At 37.4% G+C, this 22602-nt stretch overlaps 1 protein-coding gene across 1 annotated transcript in view; it reads right to left on the minus strand.

The window, feature by feature from the left end:
- Nucleotides 1–1795: 1795 nt before the first annotated feature.
- Nucleotides 1796–22602, minus strand: part of acss2l (acyl-CoA synthetase short chain family member 2 like) — a 21136-nt gene continuing 329 nt past the window's right edge. Inside the window, exons 2-18 of the mRNA XM_026925900.3 lie at nt 22325–22520; nt 19505–19596; nt 15848–15951; nt 14365–14437; nt 14085–14160; nt 13408–13486; nt 12377–12514; nt 11985–12155; nt 11716–11849; nt 8466–8598; nt 8199–8255; nt 6631–6711; nt 5306–5414; nt 4627–4695; nt 3440–3616; nt 3278–3352; nt 1796–2578 (exon numbers count right to left, since the gene is read on the minus strand). Coding sequence (XP_026781701.3) covers nt 2451–2578; nt 3278–3352; nt 3440–3616; nt 4627–4695; nt 5306–5414; nt 6631–6711; nt 8199–8255; nt 8466–8598; nt 11716–11849; nt 11985–12155; nt 12377–12514; nt 13408–13486; nt 14085–14160; nt 14365–14437; nt 15848–15951; nt 19505–19596; nt 22325–22520 — 1892 coding nt within the window. The 3' untranslated portion in view covers nt 1796–2450. The remainder of the gene's footprint in view (nt 2579–3277; nt 3353–3439; nt 3617–4626; nt 4696–5305; nt 5415–6630; nt 6712–8198; nt 8256–8465; nt 8599–11715; nt 11850–11984; nt 12156–12376; nt 12515–13407; nt 13487–14084; nt 14161–14364; nt 14438–15847; nt 15952–19504; nt 19597–22324; nt 22521–22602) is intronic.

Consider the following 22602-nt stretch of genomic DNA (forward strand, 5'->3'; position numbering starts at 1 on the left):
ATGAATTAATTTAACTTAATTAATTAAAGATACACACCTTATGTCAATGGGTCTGCTGTTTCAGAGTCTTGCGAGTAATCAGAGTAATCTTTTAATCAAGATTCAGGAACAGTAAGGAGGATTAACAGGAGATCTAAAGTGTATAGAGTTATGTTGATAATGAAGATCATTCAGAATGTAAGAGACTGTCCATAAGCACCTTAAATATGAATACTAGGACCTTGTACCTGATTCAAGAATGAACAGAGAGACAATATTTTGGATGTAAAACTTACAGTAATATAATCTGTGCAATATAAGTAATATAATCTGTGCAGTAACTATTCATCCCCTGCGCACATCAGCATTTCTCACGGTATTCAATCACCAGTTTACATTTCATTATCTTAATCAGAAGAATTAATCATAAATAGTAAATCTTTAAATAAATTTTATTTATAGTATATAGTACTTATTTACTAATTTTGTATTATTATACCATATATATTAATTACAGTCGGGGTCCTGAATCTGCAAAATGTTAATAATAATAATAATAATAATAATAATAATAATAATAATAAAGTGGGATCATAAAAAAGTGCATTTTGTTTTTTTATTTAGTACTGCCCTGAATAAGCAATTTCACATAGCAGCTATTTATATATAGTCCATAAGACACAATAATAACTGACTTTATACAAATGAACCAGTTCAAAAGTTCACATACACTTGATTCATAATACTGTGTGTTGTTTTCTGGATGATCAACGACTGTTTTTATGTTTTGTGATAGTTATGAGGCCCTTGTTTGTCCTGAGCAGTTAAACTGCCCACTGTTCTTCAGAAAAATCCTCCAGGTCCTGCACATTGTTTGCTTTTCCAGCATCTTCTGCAGGTTCAAGGTTCTTTATTTGTCACATACATTACATACATGTGATGTATTAATGTAGGGAAATGTTTTTCGTTAGTGCCTCGTCCCACAGTGCAACTGTGATATGATGTTGAGATCCATCTTTTCACACTGAGGACAACTAAAGGACTCGTACACAACTATTACAAAAGGTGCAAACATTCACTGATACTCAAGAAGGTATAAACCTTTGAAAAGGATGATTGGAGTAAATTGTTATTATTTTGTCTTCTTGGAAACATGTAAATATCTTATGTAGCTTCTGAAGGGCAATACTAAATGAAAAATAAGATCTTTTAACAAAATAATAACAACACCGATCATCCTGTTCAAAGTTTACGCCCCCCTGGCTCTTAATGTATCGTGTTGCCTACTTGAGCATCAGTGAATGTTTGCACCTTTTGTAGTAGTTGTGTACGAGTCCCTCAGCTGTCCTCAGTGTGAAAAGATGGATCTCATTATCATATAGCCACTGTTGGAAAGGGGTCAAATATGCAGAAGATGCTGGAAAACCAAATAATGTGCAGGACCTGGAAAATTTTTCTGAAGAACAGTCAGCAGTTTAACTGCTCAGGACAAACAAGGGATTCATGCACAGCTATCATAAAAACGGTAATTTCAGGAAATAACACACAATAATAATTTCATTCAGGAAATAACACACAGTATTAAGAATCAAGTGTATGTGAACTTTTGAACTGGTTCATTTGTGTAAATTAATTTATTATTGTGTCTTGTGGACTATATGTAAACATCTGCTATGTAAAATAGCTTATTCAGGGCAGTATTAAATAACAAACAAAATGCCATCTTTATGATCCCTCTCATTTTTTAAAGGCAGCAAGACATATTAAAAAAAAAATATATATATATATATATATATATATATATATATATAGAGAGAGAGAGAGAGAGAGAGAGAGAGAGAGAGAGAGAGAGAGAGAGGAACTGCAGGTATAAGGGAAGGGGTTTAAAGCATACTAAAGTCCAGACCTATAATAATAATTGTGTACCTTTGTGAAAGTGCAATTTGCAATACTGACATACTGAAATGTACTTGTCTAGTTTCTTTGTTGCAGGCTATCATGGCTAGTTTCTATGTCTCTCTAGCGGTTGGACCGTTTGTGATTACATTACAGTGTACAGTGGCTGGTGATACAAAATGGGGGCATGACAACATAAATATAAGTAATCTAAGTTGCTCTTTGATAGGCAACCCAAAACAGAGGGGGGAGGGTCAGGCTCCGGAGCCATTGGAAAGGCAAGGATATCTACAGGACATCTCTGTTTGGGTACCTTCTTGAGATAACGGAACACACGGCCAGTTAGTTCTGAAACTTCTGTGATTCTATCAAGTTGTGCCTGCTTGTGTGCTAATTTTTAGATCGAGGTTGGAAGAAAAACCTAAACTCCATCACCAATAAGGTGAAAGAAATGTCTCTCTGCTTCTAATTTAGTATCAGCTAACCCACTACAGGCCAGTGTGAATTTTGTTTTTTATTTTTATTAAAGCTGTTCCAGGACCGGTCAGAAAGGCATGAGATGTGGCTTGAAGCTCTCACACTGCTGCTTCACACCTCTGACTGAAGAGCACTTCCACAACTTTGGGGTCAGCCAGAGTGGAAAGGTCACCCAGGTCCTTCTTATTTTGGGCGATCTGCCTCAGGACACGCCGCATGATCTTCCCTGGAGAAAGAAATTAATGAAAAGAAAATAATGATAATGATAAGAATTTATACCACAGCACTGTTTAACTCTCAGCTCTGATTGGCCAGAAGGTGCTGATTATTTTTCTTATAACAGCAGCTTTGGGAGTAGTTCCAGATTCATGGCAAGTCACCAGTTTATATTAATTCTTATATTCTAATATTTTATCATAATCATATGGTATGGTGGACACTCCACATAAACAGATTTGAAAAGCATGTGTAATCATTGATATTGTGAGGTTTTCTGAGGAGTTGTTTGTTTAGCATTTGTGGAAGGAGTCTCCAGTGTCAGAGGTAAAGCTGACAATACAAAACTTCAACAGAGAGAGAGAGAGAGAGAGAGAGAGAGAGAAAAGAGAGGTTTGTTTGTAGCTGTTAAAACATAACAACATGATAACTGGAACTAACATGTTCATGGACAGTCCACAACATCAAATGTAACTATAAAGGGATAAAAGCATGAGTTGTTGTTTCTTACTAAATAAAACCTTTAGTGTTGGCAAGGTGCTGGGGTATAAGAGGAATCAAACACTTCAGGACTTATTAACGTGTCAATTCAAAGATATGATCAGGCTGAATAATCCACTGATCAGTAATGACCAGAATATATGAGGGTTAAGAATCTTGTTTCTGATCTATCAAGGAGAAAAGAAGGAAGAAGATTAGCTGATCAAACCTGAGCGGGTTTTGGGGAGGCCTGGGGCATTCTGGATGAAATCTGGAGTGGCTATCGGACCAATCTTCTCTCTCACTGTCAAGAAAGAAAGAAAATTTATTTTGTGGCAATGAAATCAGAAGAGCTATAAATCACAAGCCAGTGCTCTAGGCAACCTCTGACCTTTCCTCTTGAGTTCCTCCTTGAAAGTGTGGTTGAATTCCTGGCTGTCCTTAAGCGTGATGAAGCAGTAGAGACACTCGCCCTTCACAGTGTGAGGACAGCTGACCACGGCCGCTTCAGCCACAGCCGGGTGTTCTGATAACGCCGCCTCCACCTCGGCTGTGCTCAGCAAGTGACCTGGAGGAAGGCCGGTTTGTATATTTGTATGTCCCAGTTATCCAAAAGCTGTTATATTTGTGGTTCTGCTACTGTGTTTGTTCTTAACGTTTATGCATTATTGGAGTGACAGATGACCACACAGACTCAGATTTTTTGGACTGTACTATACTATCACTAAAGCTGTTATTATTTTATATGTTTTCTTAAACCAAGATAGATTTTTACTCAGTCAATGCTTATTCATCATGAGTATATAATATAAAACTGAGACTATGGAAATATGGAAACTCTATCACTTTCCAGTATGAAAAATCAGGCCAAGCTACACCAATAAGGGTATGTTTAAATAAAAAACAAACTATATTAATAATACTCAGTGTCTGACTCCACGGGGAACCGGGGGGTTTGCCTGCCCCACCCAATCACAAGACTAGCCCAGGCCCAACCCACTTTTGGGAAAAACCTATCACAATAACCGATCCACTGCAGGGTACCATGGAAATATGTTTCAAAAATATTGAATATTATAACATTTTCCCATGAAATCACGTGAGAGCTCATTCTCCACTTTGACAAAAGTATTGACTCCCCTTTGGCTTTTTGTATCATGACAGGAAGAAGAATCCTGTTATTCTGGCTCATTATAAAATACTCAGAGATGCACTGAATATGGATGAGTTGTCATTTAAGTTTCCAAAAAAGCATAAAGTTTATTTCGTAAATGCAAGGAGCAGTCAATGTAGAAAACGCCCTTTATTTTAGGTCTAACATTGATAAACATATCCCTCCACCCACAAGCCCACCCTAAAAAAAAAATGGCCCTAAACCGAATTCTGTTCCCCCTACAACTTTGAGCCAGAGCCAGGCCTGCTAATGCTGTCATCTTTTTTAGCAAATATAATGTAACAAAACTGTATTACTTTTTTTAACTGATGAAAATCTCTCATGTCTTGGACCCACATAAACTCAACCACTAAAAAAAACACAATCCCAGCAGATATACAAGATCTGAAAGCTCTAACCCTCACCTGAGACATTGAGCATGTCATCTATTCTGCCAGTGATCCAGTAGTAGCCTTCTTTGTCCCTCCTGCATCCTGAAATTAAAGAACACAGCACAGACCATGTCAGCGCAACACTGACACCTCCGTACTGCAGCACAGCACCAAAGAAATACAACACCAGAAGGTCATATGGCAATATGCTCTACTCAAGGAAATTTAGTGGTGAGGTTGCATTTTAAAAAGCATTTAATATGAAGAAAATTCTATATGTAAGCAACATTATTTATTATTACTCATACCACAGCACTGGTGAATTCTCAAATCTGATTGGTTAGAAGGTATCGATACTTCTAACTCCAACAGAGGTAACACTGATCATTTAAGTTTTTCCACCATGAGAAAATCTTTAGGATGGACGGCTTTGTAGTCAGTAAAAGAAAGTGAGAGAATGACTGTTTATATAAGTGAAAAAAGGAACTTGGTTCATGGACGTTCCACAACATTAAATATAAACTATATATTGTCTTTCATTAATAACTTAGATAATTCTTTACGAATAAAATATAATAATTGTTGGTGCATTTCTGTGGTATAAGAGGAATAAAACATTATGGAATGTGCAGTTATTGGAAAATAATCAACTTCTGGGTGGTAACAGTACCTCCACTTCATGTCAGGGCGGATGCACGTGGACTACACTTACCATCTCCTGTCACATAAAACCCTGGGAACTTTTTGAAGTAAGTGCTCTGGAATCGTTCTGGATTTTGATAAATGCCCCTCATGATGCCTGGCCAGGGTTTCCGGAAAACCTGGAATCATACAGTCAAACCTGGAATTAAACAGAGGCCTCAAATAGTCTCCACTCCTCCTGCGTTACTGACACTCTGTTTAGTAAAGTCATTGTTTGATGTGAGAACATATTTAAGTCATATGGCACAAGCAAGAGTGTGGTTTTACTGAATATCGGCACGGCTGTGATTCGGCGTAGGCACAAGTCCGCAGGGCGAATGCCATGGCTAATCACTGCTGTGCCAATGTTCAGTAAATCCACACAATTGTGAGTGTGGTAATGCTTTTAGACAACAGTTCTATAAACAAGAAATTAATAAAGAGTAACTAACATCTCAGACACAATATGGCCAAATATTCTGGTTATTTTCACTCTGATAGCAGAAATATATCCCAAAGAAGCTACATTAACTTTATAGTCTGTCACATTGAGTTGTACATTCCCATTAAAGGTGCTTTCAGTAAAATTGGTGACCCTTCTACCTTTTCATCTTCATCTGATGAGCTTTCATATTTTCAGTCAAAAGTTATATTAATGAAAAATGTATCATTTGCCATGTCCGCTGATGATGTCACTAACTCTACTGTAGTAACTGTTTTGAACCAGGAAGTGGAATTTTACTTGGCGAGAACAAAAAAGCAGATTGATACACACAGTGAACCGTCCCAGTTTGGTTATACTTAATATAAGCACTCATGGAATGCCGCTCAACCAATCAAATTAGTGGACCAGAACTAACTATTGTATAAAAGAAGAAAAAATTGAGCTTCATTTTTGCCAAATGCAGTTCATAACATTCCTTACTACTGAAGGTATTAAATTAATGTTATGATGGCTCAAATGTGAATGCATGGCAGGGTCCAAAAGTTCAGCATTTTAAAGTTTGTCAAATTATATTTTCAAAATACTTCACCAAGACTATTAAAATCTTAATTTCTTTTGCAATGGGAATAAGAATGCATTAAGCATAAAGGTCTGTACTATGAGTCAAAATCTAGTGTTGGTCATTAAGAGATTAACATGCATGCTTTACAAATTGAATGAAATATATGGTGGGACAGCATATATTTTATAGCAATTTTTAATTTTAACATAAGCTAAATGGTGTAAGCTGTTCATACATCCTTTCTGTATCTCATTTCTCCTGATTCAGGATCAACTCTGCCTGTTCTAGCTCTTAATCTATATCATTTTACATGAAGGCAAAGCTGCTCTGTGAGCTCTCAGCCTCTCACCAGGTAGCCCTCGGCCTCTCCCTCCAGCTCCTCTCCGTGCTCATTCAGGATTGTGGGCTGCACACCGAAAAACGGTAACGTCTGCACAATACACAAAATGCAAAAAAAGAACATTTCAAACGTATGTCAATAACTACATTTACATCCCACACAACAAATCACTGTCAGCCTGTCAGGTTGGTCTATATGAGAACATGCTATCCTTATCATAAGCAATTATCACAAACTATCATAAATATCTTTACTTCTACAGCACCCATCATTTGTATGTTTCTGAAAAAAATCAATTTAGACCAAATATTGAGAGACTGTGAACAAAAAATCAGCAGCCTCCCACTGTCAGAATAAAAATACATCGTAATGTATAACAGATTACCCAATTATTTTCTTTGGGTAATGGTTAAGTGGTTTTGTTAATGTTAAAATATATTTTAAATAGAATGAAAAATTCACCCTAAACTGCAAGGTGTAAAAATAATGGTTTATGTCAAAATAACAAGATCCTAACTCAAAATAATGAGATATTAAGTCAAAATAATGACATACTAAGTCAAAATAATGACATAGTAAGTCAAAATAATGAGATACTAACTCAAAATAACAACTTAGTCAATATATTGACTTAATAAGTCAAAATAATGAGATAATATCTTGAAATAATAAGTCAGAATAATGACAAATTAATGAGATAATAAATAATAATGAAAAAAATGAGAAAATAATAGTATCCTGTCAAAAAAGATAATATCATGAAATAGCAAGTTACTAAGTCAAAATGACATAATACTTGAAAAAATATTCACTCCTTGCAGTTCAGGGCGTCTGTACAGTTGAAATGTCATTTATTAATTTTTAAAAAATTGCACTATAAGGATTATACACCCCCAAAAACATGTGTAATTGTTACTATGGTGCTGGTGATTTATTTATTTAGCATTTTTGAAAGTGTCAGCACTTTGTAACAGTCTGAGGTAAAGCTGGAAGTTTTCTGACATGTGAAAGTCTTAGGATGGAGGGCTTTGCTTTTCTTTTTAAGTAATATACAGTAATAGAAGCAAGAGAAAAAAAGAGAGAATGTGAGGAAACAACTATTTGTAGGTGTTATTAACTAAACTAATAACAGGAACTATCTTGTCTCACAACATTAAAGGTAACTATAAATGCATAAAAGCTATGATGTGATCGTTAATAAATAAGAGTATAAAAGGAACATGTTATAAGAGGAAAAACACTTGCACTTATCGGAAAATATTAAACTTCGGAGCGGTAATAGTAACTATTCGCATCAGGCTGCATTATACCACCCTATTGTTGATTATTTTCCTATAAGAGCACACCCTGTCATTTAATTACTTACATACTGTATGACATTGAAACACAACATATATATTGGCATATCATCCGATATAGGTCTGTATATCCCAAACTGCAGATTCTATACTAAATTTGTTGATAGTAATAATGCGAATTCATTGTGCTAGTAAAGAACCCAACTAATCAATCATTTATCATTGCTTTGTTTGAAATTTAATTGAGAAAACTATATGGATTTTGTTGAAGAGACTTACTGCAGATCCTGGCTTTAGTGGTGTTGCTGCAGGCAGTGGAGTCAGAACATGACCTCCCTGAAGATCAAATACACAACTTTTTACAAAATTATTTATTTTATTCATCAAACACAACCAACATATTCAAATTCTTACTCATTTGGGTCTCTTGTACATGTTTGGTTGGATGATCATACAAAATAAAGTTCCACTCTCTGATTTTGGATATAATTATTTACATGAACATGTTGGGTTTTTTTTTCCGTTGGTAAATATACACTATTTTACCGTCTCAGTTTGCCAGAACGTGTCGACTATGGGGCATCTACCCTGACCCACGACATCATGGTACCAGAGCCAGGCTTCCGGGTTTATGGGCTCTCCCACTGTCCCCAGAACACGCAAACTGGACAGATCATATCTGAAACAGACAGAGTAAGATGCCCTGAAATAACGGAAAATATTCAGAGATCAGAGATTGTGATAATACCGATGAGCCTTTAGAGGATCAGAGGTCATTGTAGATCATCATAATCACAGACATCAGTTGTAGTAGTTTCATAGAGAGCATTGTGAATTGATATAATTTCCTTTTAAAAAATAAAAAAGATGGAATGTAAGTAATGTAAGTAGGAACCATAATGCATAGTGCACACTGAAAACATTTCAAATTGAGATTTATGTATCCACACTTTTGAAAGTTTATGAACCTTAATTTGTTATGTTAGGAATAAAACACTTTGGACATGCTGTTACAGGAAAATAATCAATGACTGAGTGGAGTGATGAGGCCCGAGGCAAATCAGAGTCACTGTTTCCACCCTAAAGTTGATTCATTTCCTATAACAGCATGACTTCTGAATGAATCATACTTTTTAACCATTTATAGTTACATTGAATGCTTTGGAATGTATTCTGTGCAGTTATGTTAAAGCAGCTATAAACAGTGGTTCCTTCACCAGCATCCTTTTTTCTCTTTCTTGAAGTTAATAAGAAAAAAAAACACCACTTTTCATGTTACAGAGAAACCGTAAATCACAACACCTTTTCTGCTGAAGACTTTTCAGTGTTAGAATTTGCTGACACTGGAGACTCCTTCCACAAATGTTATATAAATGTCTCCTTACAGAAAACATCCCTGCATCAGTGGTTACACATTTTTCTTTGTTAAACAACAGCACATTTGTAAACTGTTTATTATTAATCTTAGATTATATATAGAAATAGAAACCTGTGATTTGCCTTGCAGTTAGAAATACTGACAGCTTGTTCTAATTTGTTATAGAAAATTAATCAAAACCTTCTGAATTTAACAGAATTTAACAGCACTGTGGTATAATTTATATTGCTAGCTAGTTAGCAAAGTGTCGGATAATGGACCGGAAATGTTGATCTAATTGTGAATGAACTGTGAACTGTTCACTGTAAAGCAAAATGCATCCGTTATATTTGATATCAGGGTAAAGCCGTTGGTTTTTTTGTTTGTTTGTTTGTTTGTTTTTTTGAAATATCCCATTCCACATTTTCCTAAGTCAAAAAGGACTAATGACAACCATTTGCACTAGAAGATTCTCCATTTGTATTCCCTTTTTGTCTCCAGTAGATGGCATCAGTTCCACTCTTCTGGCAGCGGAGAACTGGCGAATGAACCCAGTGAACCCTGTCATGCCACGAAAACCAGTGAGTTCCAGTTAAAGGCTACAACAGAGACTGCAGTACTGATGACTGCTTCAACCACAGCCACCTAACAGGCCCTGAGTTTGGAGAACATCGAAATAACTAGCAGTCTGTACTGTTAGAACATGGTGGTGCAATCTGAAATCTGAATTACACAGATTACTGTGATAAATTACTGTGTCATGAAAAAAAAGCATCATTTGAGTATGATGTGCAATCTGCTGTGTCTGGGCTGGGAATTGTATAAAATTACAGACTTCCTGATTAAAATTGGGAAAGGTCTAATCACAAAACACCTCAAAACACTTTCTGGTTACTTTCCCTTATTTTGAACTGTTTTCATTTTCAAGACCATGTATTGAAGTCTTAACAGGATCATTTCTGGGTGGCATGGTGGTGGGGCAGAGGGTAAAATTCCCAACTCACACTTCCAGGGTCCTTAGTTCAGTCGTGAACTTGCGCTAATCTGTGTGTGGGTTTTCACGTGTTCTCTGCGTGTGTCTGAAGGTCACATATTTTTGCAAGTTTTGCAACCTCAATAGGATGTACTGTACAGGCTCAGAGGAGCATATGTACTTACACTTACAGAACATCTGGCTAACATGCAGCATATGCCCTGTTCACACTTTGCTTGTTTCATACTTCAAAATCCACATAAAATACAGATGTAATACACCCAAGACACAGCTACAACAGATTTAAGATTACTTTGACTGTGTTTACACCTGGTCATTGTATGCGTCTTGTATAACCACATGCGTTTACACTTGTAGTCAAATTAGCCACATTGAAATCTGTTGCTCTAACCAATACATATGATTCAATTTAAATCTGTTTCAAACGTGTGCATGTTATTCAAGTTTATACCATATATATTGTAACATATGCTGTTGAAGTCTTGATTCTGATTGGTCAGATGGTGCTGATTCATTCTTTACAACACCATCTCTGACTGTATTTCCAGCTGCAAGGTGTACATTAATAAACTCATTTTAATATGTTATTGTATCTATAATAACAACATGCACAGGGACTTGTATGGTGAATACTCTACATAAAATTTTTAAATTTTTAAAAATTTTGTTGATATGGTGAGGTTTTCTCTGAGGACATTTATTTTGCATTTTTGGAAGGAGTCTCCAGGGTCAGTGCCAGTTTTTTTTAACATGCGAAAAAAAAGAGAGGTGACTGTATAGTGAACTGAGTGTTTATAGCTGCTATAAGGTAAGTGATAACAGGAACTAAGCTGTATCGCGGACACGCCACAACATAAAATGTAACTATAAATGGATAAAAAAGATCAAATTATTTACAAAATGGAATAGCAAATTGCTGTGGTATAAGAGAATAAATCACTTCGAGATGTACTGTTAAACACTCAAATAATTAACCTGATTACTATTATGGTTACAGTAACTCCATTTCTACGTCATCGTACCACTATGTCTTTGATTACTTTCCTATAACAGCATGTCTCATTATGTTTTATTCCTTAATTAAATGCATCTGACAACTGAAAATGCTCTTTATGCGTTCATTCATAATGTAAATTTCATATGATGATGGAAGTTGACACCTTCAAGTAGATCACACAAAATCACAGTTGGGGTTGTTGTTTACAAAACAACTGGAAATGAAGAACAGGACAGGAAATAGCTGGTCAAATGTAATGTAAGCTGATTTGCATATTAACTTGTCATCCAGCAATCTGGCTAACAAGTGATGCTTTGTCAAGTGGCTATCGAACATTGTGGTCAAAATCTTATCTTTGAAATGGTATAGATGACTGGATTTTCACCAGCATTAGGGATTATATCCTGACAGGCATGTGTACAAAATTGTGTAGAGGTATTACACTCACTTTTGCAGTGGCTCGCTTCCGAACTTCATAAGCAGCCTGATGGCAGTGGGCGCTGTGTAAAACTTAGACACTCTGTGCTTCTCTATAATCTCCCAAATCCTGCCCACGTGAGGGTAGACTGGAATGCCTTCAAACTGCCATGAGTCCACACACACACACACACACACACACGTCCGATTATATGCACTAACCACATTGTAATGAAATGAAACAAATCTACTTGGAGTAAAGAATACAGAAAAAAAACAAAGCATGCCTAAAAGACTTACCAGCACACTGGTCGCCCCATTGGCTAATGGACCATATGTGATGTAGGAGTGGCCTGTGATCCAGCCAATGTCTGCTGTGCACCAGTACACATCGTCATGGTGATAATCAAAGACGTATTTGAATGTAAGAGATGTGTAGAGCAGGTAGCCAGCAATAGTGTGCAGTATACCCTATGAGACACCAGCAAAACAATTAGCTATAATCTGAACAGTTTAAGTATGCTATGTTATTTGACACATAGTTACTATGGCATTGTTGTCATTTTGTCATACTACTACTTTGTTCACTGTGTCGTCTCTGTAGTCAATGCAATACTAGCTTGCCATTTGTAATGATTCCTGATTGCAGTTTTCAGTGCTATATGTCATAAATAAAAGCTGAATGTCCCTGCCTTGGGTTTGCCCGTGGACCCGCTGGTATAGAGGATGAAGAGCGGGTCTTCAGCATCCAGCCACTCAGGCTCACACTCCTCTGATGCACTGTTCACAACGTCGTCCCACCACACATCACACTCTGCATTCCACGGTGTCTGTAACACATGTATGCAGAAAAACATACATAAATTCACACACATAAACACACATAAACAAATATGAGTATGTTATTTGGAATGATATAATGTATAATGTGTTCTAAATGTATACAAATACAGAGTTGAATAGGATTTGTTTAGAACACTTTAGAGATGTATATTGGGACTGGGACCCCAAAAGACGCATCAAAATATCGGGCAAGTGGGAGGTTTTCGCTTTCATAACAGGCGTGAATAAGCAGTCATGTTTGAAGCTAGTGGCACAAAGACCATGTACATGAACATGCAGCATTGCGAAATGCATTTATAGAGTTCATTATTTCATCCTTAGTAACTGCCTGGTCAGGGTCATGGTGGTTTACTTTAAGCTACTAGTTTGTTTACATTTTGGGAAATAGAACCAACTAAATTAGTTTGAAAATATTGGAGGCAGTACAAACAAAAATAATAACTGTGTGAGCGGGATTAAGAAAGCAGCCCCACGAACATCTCTAGTTGAGACCAGTTATGAACTCAAGTGATGTAGCTGAGGTTGAGGAACTGTCAGAGCCAGAATTAACAGATCATGCTGACAGTGATGCCATTTCTCCCTTTGGGGTTTTTCCTGTGGTTTCCAGTGTTTCCAGGGGTATAGTGGTAGGGTTCGTAATTCATTTTAAAAAAAAAATCACATTTAGGCCACACCCACTTCAGGCTTAAATCCGAATACAGATACAGATATGAACATTTGGAGCAATGAACACGTAAGGACACAGATTCGTTGCATTAAAACCCTAATGCAAGTATGAGCAGATATCATTTTTATAATAGGGAGATGGAAAGGCAGATGTTATATTCAATCTTGCAACATTTTGCCAGGCGAAAGACAAAAAAGTTACAGTTAGACCAACCTGTAGCTTATTGCAGGTATTGGTTGTCCTGAAGGCATGATGCTTCACTACAAGACATTTCTGGACTGTAAAGGAGCTTCTGAGATATACAGAGAGAGAGAATAAGAGAAGACAGAAAGAGAGGTAATGGAGGATGTATGAAACTATGACTCAGCTACTCCACCACGCTTTCAGGTCAATTTAGATAGGCCCAAGAGATGCAAGAGATTAAATCAATATCCTCATGTCTGGCACAGCAATTTAGGTCAGCAAATTGTAGTTTGTATAGCGTGGAACTGAAATACGTGTCATCATGCCATCACATCCACTTATCTTTGCGTTCGATGAGTCAGAGTGTCAACACCTAATGATAGTGAACAGTTTCTACTAGATTATTCACCATCCTTCCTTTTTTCACGTTTCATCTCTTTGCCCTCTTCAGTTGCACGTACGTTCCAGTTCACCTGTCGCCATGACAACCAGCGCATGCCGTTTCCAAGCCGTGCTGTTGCCCGGCAACTTGTCACCGGTAGCCGTGGCTTTGAGTGGCTGAGTGGGACGGATAAGCCTCCATAAAGGCAGCCGGTGCAGGGTATAGGGCTAATGGGCCCGGACTGTGGCTTGTTAGGGCAGGTTTGGGCAAACAGAAGCTAATTTGGCTGAATGAGATGGAGATGAAGGAGACGAAGGACACTTACTTTTCTCTGCAGTGCTCCAAGGCATGGTCTGCGATCTGCTTCAGGTTGATTAGCTTCTCTCCCCTGTAAACACCATCTGTAGGTTATAACACACACACAAAAGCATAAAGAATAAAAATAAAGAATGAAAAAAATGACAGGAACACGCCTCTTATTTACTGCATCTTATCTATTGTTGTTCAACCGTTTGAGATATCTGAAGATTACCACCTCATAAATACAGGATGATAAACTCAGGTTGACTTGCTGGCACAGTGTCACATGTCAGTGTGTATGTTACCTGCCGTCACCAAGATGCTACACTGAGCGTCCACGATCCTCTCAGCCAGAGACTCGGAAGAAAACCCTGCAAACTGAAGCACAAACAAAGTGACTCAGAGAACAGAAAGGCAATATAAAAGCGCACGTTTGTCAGTATTAAATGTATTCAATCAGCAAAGTCATGTTTTGTACCTGATGTTTGATTCTTAGAGTTTTACACTAGAGCTATGAAGCTAATGTACTAATGTACAAGTAATGAACGTCTGTTTCATAAATTTCTCCCTTAACCTTAACCCACATCCACTTCCTCAGTAATGTTAAGCAGAGTTGTAGACTTGGTTTAGGACTCAGCAATTTATAACTAATTTATAGACATGAACGAATCTCAGAGTCCCCTGTTCCTTTCCCTTACAGAAAAGTCACATGAACTTCACACGTCAGTAATCACACACGTCTCGTGTGAATTTAATACATGGGTTTTTTAGACATTTAATTATTTTGTCACACACTGTTTTCACATGCTACATCATGCTACACATGAAAATCATGTTTTCCCCTACATGATTAATTAATTTCCATGTTATTTTAATTCATTTCCACATGCAATGGATATATATATATATATATATATATGTGTGTGTGTGTGTGTGTGTGTGTGTGTGTGATTTTTTGTTATATTTTCACATACAGGGCATATGATAAATAGGCTTTATTTATCTATCATTATTATTATTATTATTATTATTATGTCGCATGTGCTTGATGTTCAAATGTACAATTTCAACACATGCACTTTCGCATTTTTTTCCAGTAATCACATGCAAAAATATGTGTGTGATTTTTATGTAATGGTTAATGTAATTGTGTACAATTCCAAACAAGACAACCACATTAACCTTGTAGCCTTTAGTGCAAACTTCGGACATGTCTTGTCTGATCAACTACATCTGGCATAAGGAGAAAAGTTAGATAGTTCATTCAGATAATGCATCTCAAGCTTGTTTCAGTTATAGGAAGTAGGACAATGGCCTGGCAGGAATGAGGTCTCACATCCAAGTAACCCAAAAATAGACCTTTATAAGCCATTAAAATTAACCTTGAAGGTTCACCGGCAGTATTTTTAACTTCAGCTGCAACCTGGAACAAGAACCCGAATGGCAAAAATAGTCCTGGCAGAAGCAGACCAAGGGCTCTGCCATATACTCGATGCCCAGGAGAACAACAAATGAAACTTGGAAGTTATCTACTTTTATCATTTTTGCACTGTATGCAATAAATGCTTATAAATTTGTGGTTGATCCTGACAGTGTTCTCTGAGGTGTGGGTTTTTCTTTTCTTTTTTTTTAATCAAGGGTGACTAAGCAGTACAAATGTAGTCCAGGTTTTACTGAAGAGTTAGAGCATACACTCAGCACTGCTCCAAAAAGGAGAAAGCATGCTTCTGCAATACTGTTTGCTTTGCAGAACCTGCAGCAGATGACGAGATTCTGGTGCACACGTACCACAATCGAATGCACGGCCCCTATTCGAGCACAGGCCAGCATGATGAACACAAGCTCGGGGATCATAGGCAAGTAAATGGCCACTCTGTCTCCTTTCTTCACACCTAAAACAGAGAAAGACACAAATTATACCAATAATTTAAATTTAAACCAATAATACCATTATTTATATCAAACTTCATATCATTAGCCTTGTGTATGTGTATAACATTCCGATTAAAGTGTCGCCGTAGTTAATATCTTTCATTAACCGAATAATAAGGTGGGGCTTTATTCAAAGACAGACACTTAAAAACACACAAAGACAAAGATGAAGATAATGAAAATACAATCTAACTGTGGGCAAAGAGGAGTTACTGCTACCACCCTGAAGTTGATTCTTTTCCAGTCCACTTACACCATGAAAATTAGCCAATGATTACATTTCTTATTTATTAATGAACGTCATATTTTTCAACAATGCATAATTGTCATGTCAGAGCTGGATTTATTTCCCAGAACATCCTGCGGCCTACAAACATGGCTGCCACAGACTACGATTCCCAGCATTCACCCACATTATCACATTCACAGTCACCAGACTACTGATTACACACACCTGGACTCAATCATGCTCACACTCCATAAAAACACACACACACACACACACACACAAATACAAAAATACAAACACAAACCTCCATACCATTGCAAAGTAACTCAGTTGCCTGACTTACCAAGCCTTTGTTGTGGTTTGCTGTTCGCCTGAATCCCTGCCTGTTTTTGATCTTGTTACTGTCTCACGTTTTGGATTGTTTGCCAGTGTTTGAATAAACACTATTAATGGTTTAGCTTAAAATAATGGTTTGGCTCCTCAGTATTTGGCTGAGCTTTTAACCCATTACACCCCAAAACGTGATCTCAGCTCCTCCAATTCTGGTCTCTTAATTGTCCCTCAGACTCGTTTGTGTACTGTGGGTGATAGGGCCTTTTCTTCTTATGCTCCAAAACTGTGGAACTCACCACCATCTGATCTAAGAGAAGCCCAGTGTATTTAAAGCTTCTCTTAAAACTTATTGCTTTAGGATTGCTTTTACTTGATTACTTTGTTTTGTTTTTTTGTTTTTGTTATTTAATTATTATTATTACTATTATCTGTTATTAACCCACAGTACAAAAATGAGTCTGAAGGACAATTAAGAGACCAGAATTGGAGGAGCTGAGATCACGTTCAAAGTGGAGGTGGGACTGCATCAGGGATCGGCTCTGAGCCCCTTCCTGTATGCTATGGTGATGGACCAGTTGTCAGAGGAGGTCAGACAGGAGTCTCCTTGCACAATGATGTTTGCGGATGACATTGTGATCTGTATTGAGAGCAGGGAGCAGGTGGAGGAAAACCTGGAGAGGTGGAGGTTTGCGCTGGAGAGAAGAGGAATGAAAGTCAGTCGTAGTAAGACTGAGTACATGTGTGTGAATGAAAGGGAGGGAAGTGGAACAGTAAGATTACAGGGTGAAGAGGTGAAGAAGGTACAGGAGTTTAAGTACTTGGGGTCAACAGTCCAGAGTAAAGGAGAGTGTGAGAAAGAGGTAAAGAAGCGAGTGCAGGCAGGTTGGAATGGGTGGAGAAAGGTGTCGGGAGTTCTGTGTGATAGAAAAATATCAGCGGGAATCAAGGGGAAGGTGTACTAGACAGTGGTGAGACCGGCCATGCTGTATGGTTTAGAGACTGAGGAAGAGACAGGAGTCAGAGCTAGAGGTAGCAGAGCTGAAGATGTTGAGGGTCTCTTTGGGAGTGACAAGGTTGGACAGGATTAGGAAAGAGTACATCAGAGGGACAGCTCATGCTGGACGTTTGGGGGACAAAGTTAGGGAGGCCAGATTAAGATGGTTTGGACACGTTCAGAGGAGGGAGAGTGAGTATATTGGTAGGAGAATGTTGGACATGGAGCTGCCAGGCAGGAGGTGAAGAGGAAGGCCAAAGAGGAGGTATATGGAGGTAATAAATGAGGATTTGAAGCTAGTGGGTGCAAGTGTTGAGGATGCTGAAGATAGGGATAGGTGGAGAGTGATGATTCGCTGTGGCCACCCCTGAAGGGAAAAGCCGAAAGAAGAAGAAGAAGAAGAAGAAGACTATTATTTGTTATTAATAATTGAATTATTTTTTGATATATGTCTATATACTCTTATGTAAAGCACCTTGAGAGGCCTTTTTAAAGGTGCTATATAAAATAAAGTTGTTTATTATTATTAGTAGTAGGAGTAGTAGTAGTATGATGATGATGAACATCAACTGCAACTGCAAACGTCTCTGCTGCCTAACAATTATTACATGAACCATCTGCAAAACAAGTTCCTGTTATCACTTACTTTATAGCAGCTATAAACAGTCACTCCTTCACCATCCTCTCTTTTTCTCTTTCTTGGCATCACTGACTGCTACAATGAAATGACACTGGAGACTCCTTCCATAAATTTTAAATAAATGTCCCCTTACAGAAGTTAAAGTGTTAACACTTTTTTGTATCTGTTTTTTTTTTCCACCATAGCAGTCCATTGAGTCAGTTGTTACTAAACAAACTATAACGTTTTAGAACAAGCACATTATTATGAACTTGTGATTTGTCGTCAGTTTGTGGTTATAGAACGTTAACCACCTGCCTACTGACCAATCAAATTAAACAGTGCTGTGTTATAACTGTTTTTTTAAAACAATTTTTTAATAAATTACAATTTTGTAATAGACCTCTGTTTTGTCATTTCAGGTTCTGTTCACATTTTTTCAGCCCAGAAATGAGCTCCGCCTCCAGATGCAAGAGCTCCGCCTCCAGATGCAAGAGCTGCTCAGTGATGCCCATTTTCCTTAAAAGGCAACTCACAAGAAATACATAGTTTTAAAAGAGGAAGTGGAGTGAACTGTTGAGGGGGACAGAAATGTTTGCCAGTGTTTTCTTTGCAACTGTAGTTCACCTCTCATCCAGGAGACGGCTCTAAAAAAAATGCTGAATTGCTCCTGTAATATAACTGCTACACTGCTGTAAATTTACAGTATTTATTTTACAGCAAAATACCGTTTTATTGTTTTACCATTTTACAACGATTGGGAAATTAAAGAAGTGTATTGCCTTATAGTAAAATACCAGGAAATGCAATGGAGAGAGAGATAGCTAACTTTTTAGGTGGGAGTGAGAATGGTAAAGGTTCCCTTTGCGGTGAAAAAATAGTGGATTGTTTTGGTGCCCTTTATTTTATCGACAATTTTAGGTGAACACAAAAACTCATTGATGGAACTTTATAGTAAAGCACTGAAATTCGTCCTTTAGTATGAGGTAATTTGATGGAAGAGATGAATCAGTGTAAGCTAGTTGAAGGAAGTGGTGGCTCTGTGGTTAAGGCTTGGAGCTACAGGTCAGAAAGTTGTGAGTTCAAAACCCAGCATTGCCAAGCTGCCATGGTTGTGTCCTTTATGCTTCAATTGCTCAGTAGTAAGTCACTTTGGATTAAAGAAAAAAAGGTTGTTTTTCAATTACTCCAATGCAAGTGATTTGCTATAAATTTTACAGTCAAATTTTCCAGTGTACAGCTACTGACTTCTTTGATGGACAAGCATATTTATAACAGATGAATGTCTGTAATTCTTACTCCTGCTCGTACATAGGGATAAGGATGAAGGACTCTTACCCAGCTGCTTGAGAGCATTGGCACATCTGCACACCTGCTTTAGAAGCTGGCTGTATGTGATAGTAAGCTGATGGTCAGGTGAGTTCCCCTCCCTACAAAGAGCATCAACAAAAAGCAATCAAAAAAAAAAAAACACAAGTAAATTAATATGCCCTTATGGATTTCATCAAGGTTGTGTAAAACTCTCTTGAGTAAACTTAAGACAAGGAACTAATCTGGATGCATATCTAATTCATATTCTTAAATCTTAACTGTTAAATTTCTTCCCTTTTCTTAAGTAAATATCATTTATCTAAACAAAAAATAATAAAAACATGTCCCGTTTTTAAGAGAAGATAGCGTGTTCTCTGGCAGCCTTTTCCATATTACATTTGGATGTACATCAGCAATGTGTTTGGACTGTAATACTGAAATGTTTATTGCACAAGCTAAAAGGACAGCCAAATGACTAAATTACAATATGGCCAGCAGCCTGTTCAAAGCTTTGCTGTTTGCTTTGGCTCTAAAATCAGTCTGCACATTGGACTGAGTCATTTTATCACTGTAAGACAACTAGTCACATGATATTTACAATCATGTCATACTAGAGCAGAAAACAACCACTGAAATGTAGGTGAGAATTCTTAGCTCTGGTCTTTCGGCCACTGCACCTGTCTGTCCCAATAATAGAGTGCGCAAGAAATGATGACAAGGCAGGCTGGATCCAGGAAAAGTGACCTTGTGGGCACAAATGCTAGTCTGTTGCATCAGTATGCATTGTTGCTAAGTCATAAACCCTCCCGGATCTTGCTTCCGGGAACTCAGCTGTATTGCTTGCATGGACTATGGCTTTGTAGTGACAACTTCAAACAGAACCGGGAGCTGTTGGATAGAGGATGTGCCCATGCTCTCAACAACAGCTCTTGGTTAATAACTAACTACCCTCTTGCCCGCTCCAGATTGTTAGCATTCGCTGGCACTAGACTGGAAGATGGGGTGAGGATCACCCCATGAGGTGAACCAGACAGAGACAGTCTGCTGCAGGTGTCCCAACTGATGATATGCTTACATTCACTGCGATGACCCAGTAAAACCTCACCTGTGTTACCACACTGATATTTGCTTATTCACAATGATTTTATGATGCATGACATGATGTTCATGACACGATTTCAAAGTCTATGCAGTTGATTAATACCTGTTATTGATCAATAACCCCATTATTACTATATTGACATTGTCGAATATAATACACATTTACATTTACATTTATTTACATTTACATTTTAATACATAATCATTTACATTGTCATTACATTACAATACATAATCATTTACATTTTAATACATAATCACCATAGCAACACTGGTATTTTACTTAACTAACACAGAAGACACAAGATATCAGAATACATAATATAATAGGTTTGGCTAGCCAAAGAGAATTCAAATAATAAGTAATTATTAATTAATAATTAATAAGTATTATAAGAACATGGTTTTCAAAGATCCACAGGGATCCGTGACGGATAGCCAGGGCGTATGCAGTTTCATTAGTGTTTAATTAATAGATCATTATCAACTGCTAGTAACGTTGTTATATTTGCTGTAATTATTATTTAGTGATTAAGCCTAACTGACTAGTCATTTGAACTGAAGGACTTTAGTCTAAAGCTTGATAACCTAAAGTATAAATAATACTTGTATGGAACCATATTTTAATATAACTAAAAAACATGCTGTTGATACAAAAAAAAATTAATCTATATGCTAACCATTTGTTAGCTGGTTTGGGATCTATTTATGCACCTATGTGTCTATGTATCTATCTATCTATCTATCTATTTATCAGTCTGTCTGTCTCTCTGTGTCTTTCTGTCTTTATCAGTCTGTCTGTCTCTCTGTGTCTTTCTGTCTGTCTATCTATCTGTCTATCTATCTATCTGATGTGTCCATCTTATGTGTCTATTATTTAAATATTTGTATTATAAGGAGGTCCATGATTTTTTTTAATACACTGGAAGCAGATTGTGGCTGAAAAAGTTTGAGAACCCCTGCTATGAATAATAAATGAGGAAATATATGAGTTATAACACTGTATAGACTCAGTCAGTGCCGTCTGGTACCATATGTCCCACATTTCTCAAAATCAGAGGTCTGACCTAGAGTCCGTTTTTTGCTCTCACATTACAGTCGGTTGCTCTAATTCTGAGATAGTGAATACACACACACCAGTATTCCACATGAGAGCAGTGGCAGCTCAAGGTACTGAGCCAATCATAAGAAGGCTGTGAGTTCAGATCCCAAGACTTCCACAGAGTCAGTGATGGGCATTAGTCCTCAGCTAAATGTTTGGACTGGATCCTGTTTCAATTCTAAGTTGTTTTAGATAAATGCATCAGTCAAATTAATAGCCTTAATAGAAATGTACTCCTGGTAAAAGCTTTATAAGTTATTATAGATATTACATTATTTATATCTATAATAGTGTAATAGTGTGTACAGCAACCACACAGTTACACACTAATAATGTATATTAGCTTCATTTGTCATGTTTTCCATGTTAATGTTGGTTCTAATGAGAATTTTCTTGAAAAACTGGGATAGACATAAATAATGGCCCTCATTTGTGAAATCAATGCCAAGGACTGTGTACCTAAAATCCCTAATTCCATTTCAGGCATTTTACTGTTGTTTTGCCAGCTTCTTTGAATGGAAAGATTATTAATGAGTTACCAAAACACTGGCTGCATGGTTCACAGTGAAGTGCTCTTCTCACACAGCAATGGTGGAACTCTGATATGATCGGTGTGAAGGTGCTGTAGAAACCTGCAAACTCACCAGTAGTATGCAACCTTCTCGCCCAGGTTCCGGTCCAGCACGTTGCGGTCTAGCACGTTGTAGCACATATTTGTCTTGGCACCTTCCATGAACTTGATGTAAACCTGGCCCTTGGTCATATCAAAGTTATACTGCAGCATTTGGCCTGTGGGGGGTTTCTTCCAGTAAAACTCCTGAGCAACCTCCCTCCAGAACTCTGTGGATTAGCAGATTGGTCAAGGAGTAGTGTATAATAAGCTAACACTCACTAGCACTAAAACAGTGCACATCAGCTTATT

This window comes from Pangasianodon hypophthalmus, chromosome 21 (genome assembly GCF_027358585.1).
Source record: "Pangasianodon hypophthalmus isolate fPanHyp1 chromosome 21, fPanHyp1.pri, whole genome shotgun sequence".
NCBI classification, from domain to species: Eukaryota; Metazoa; Chordata; class Actinopteri; order Siluriformes; family Pangasiidae; genus Pangasianodon; species Pangasianodon hypophthalmus.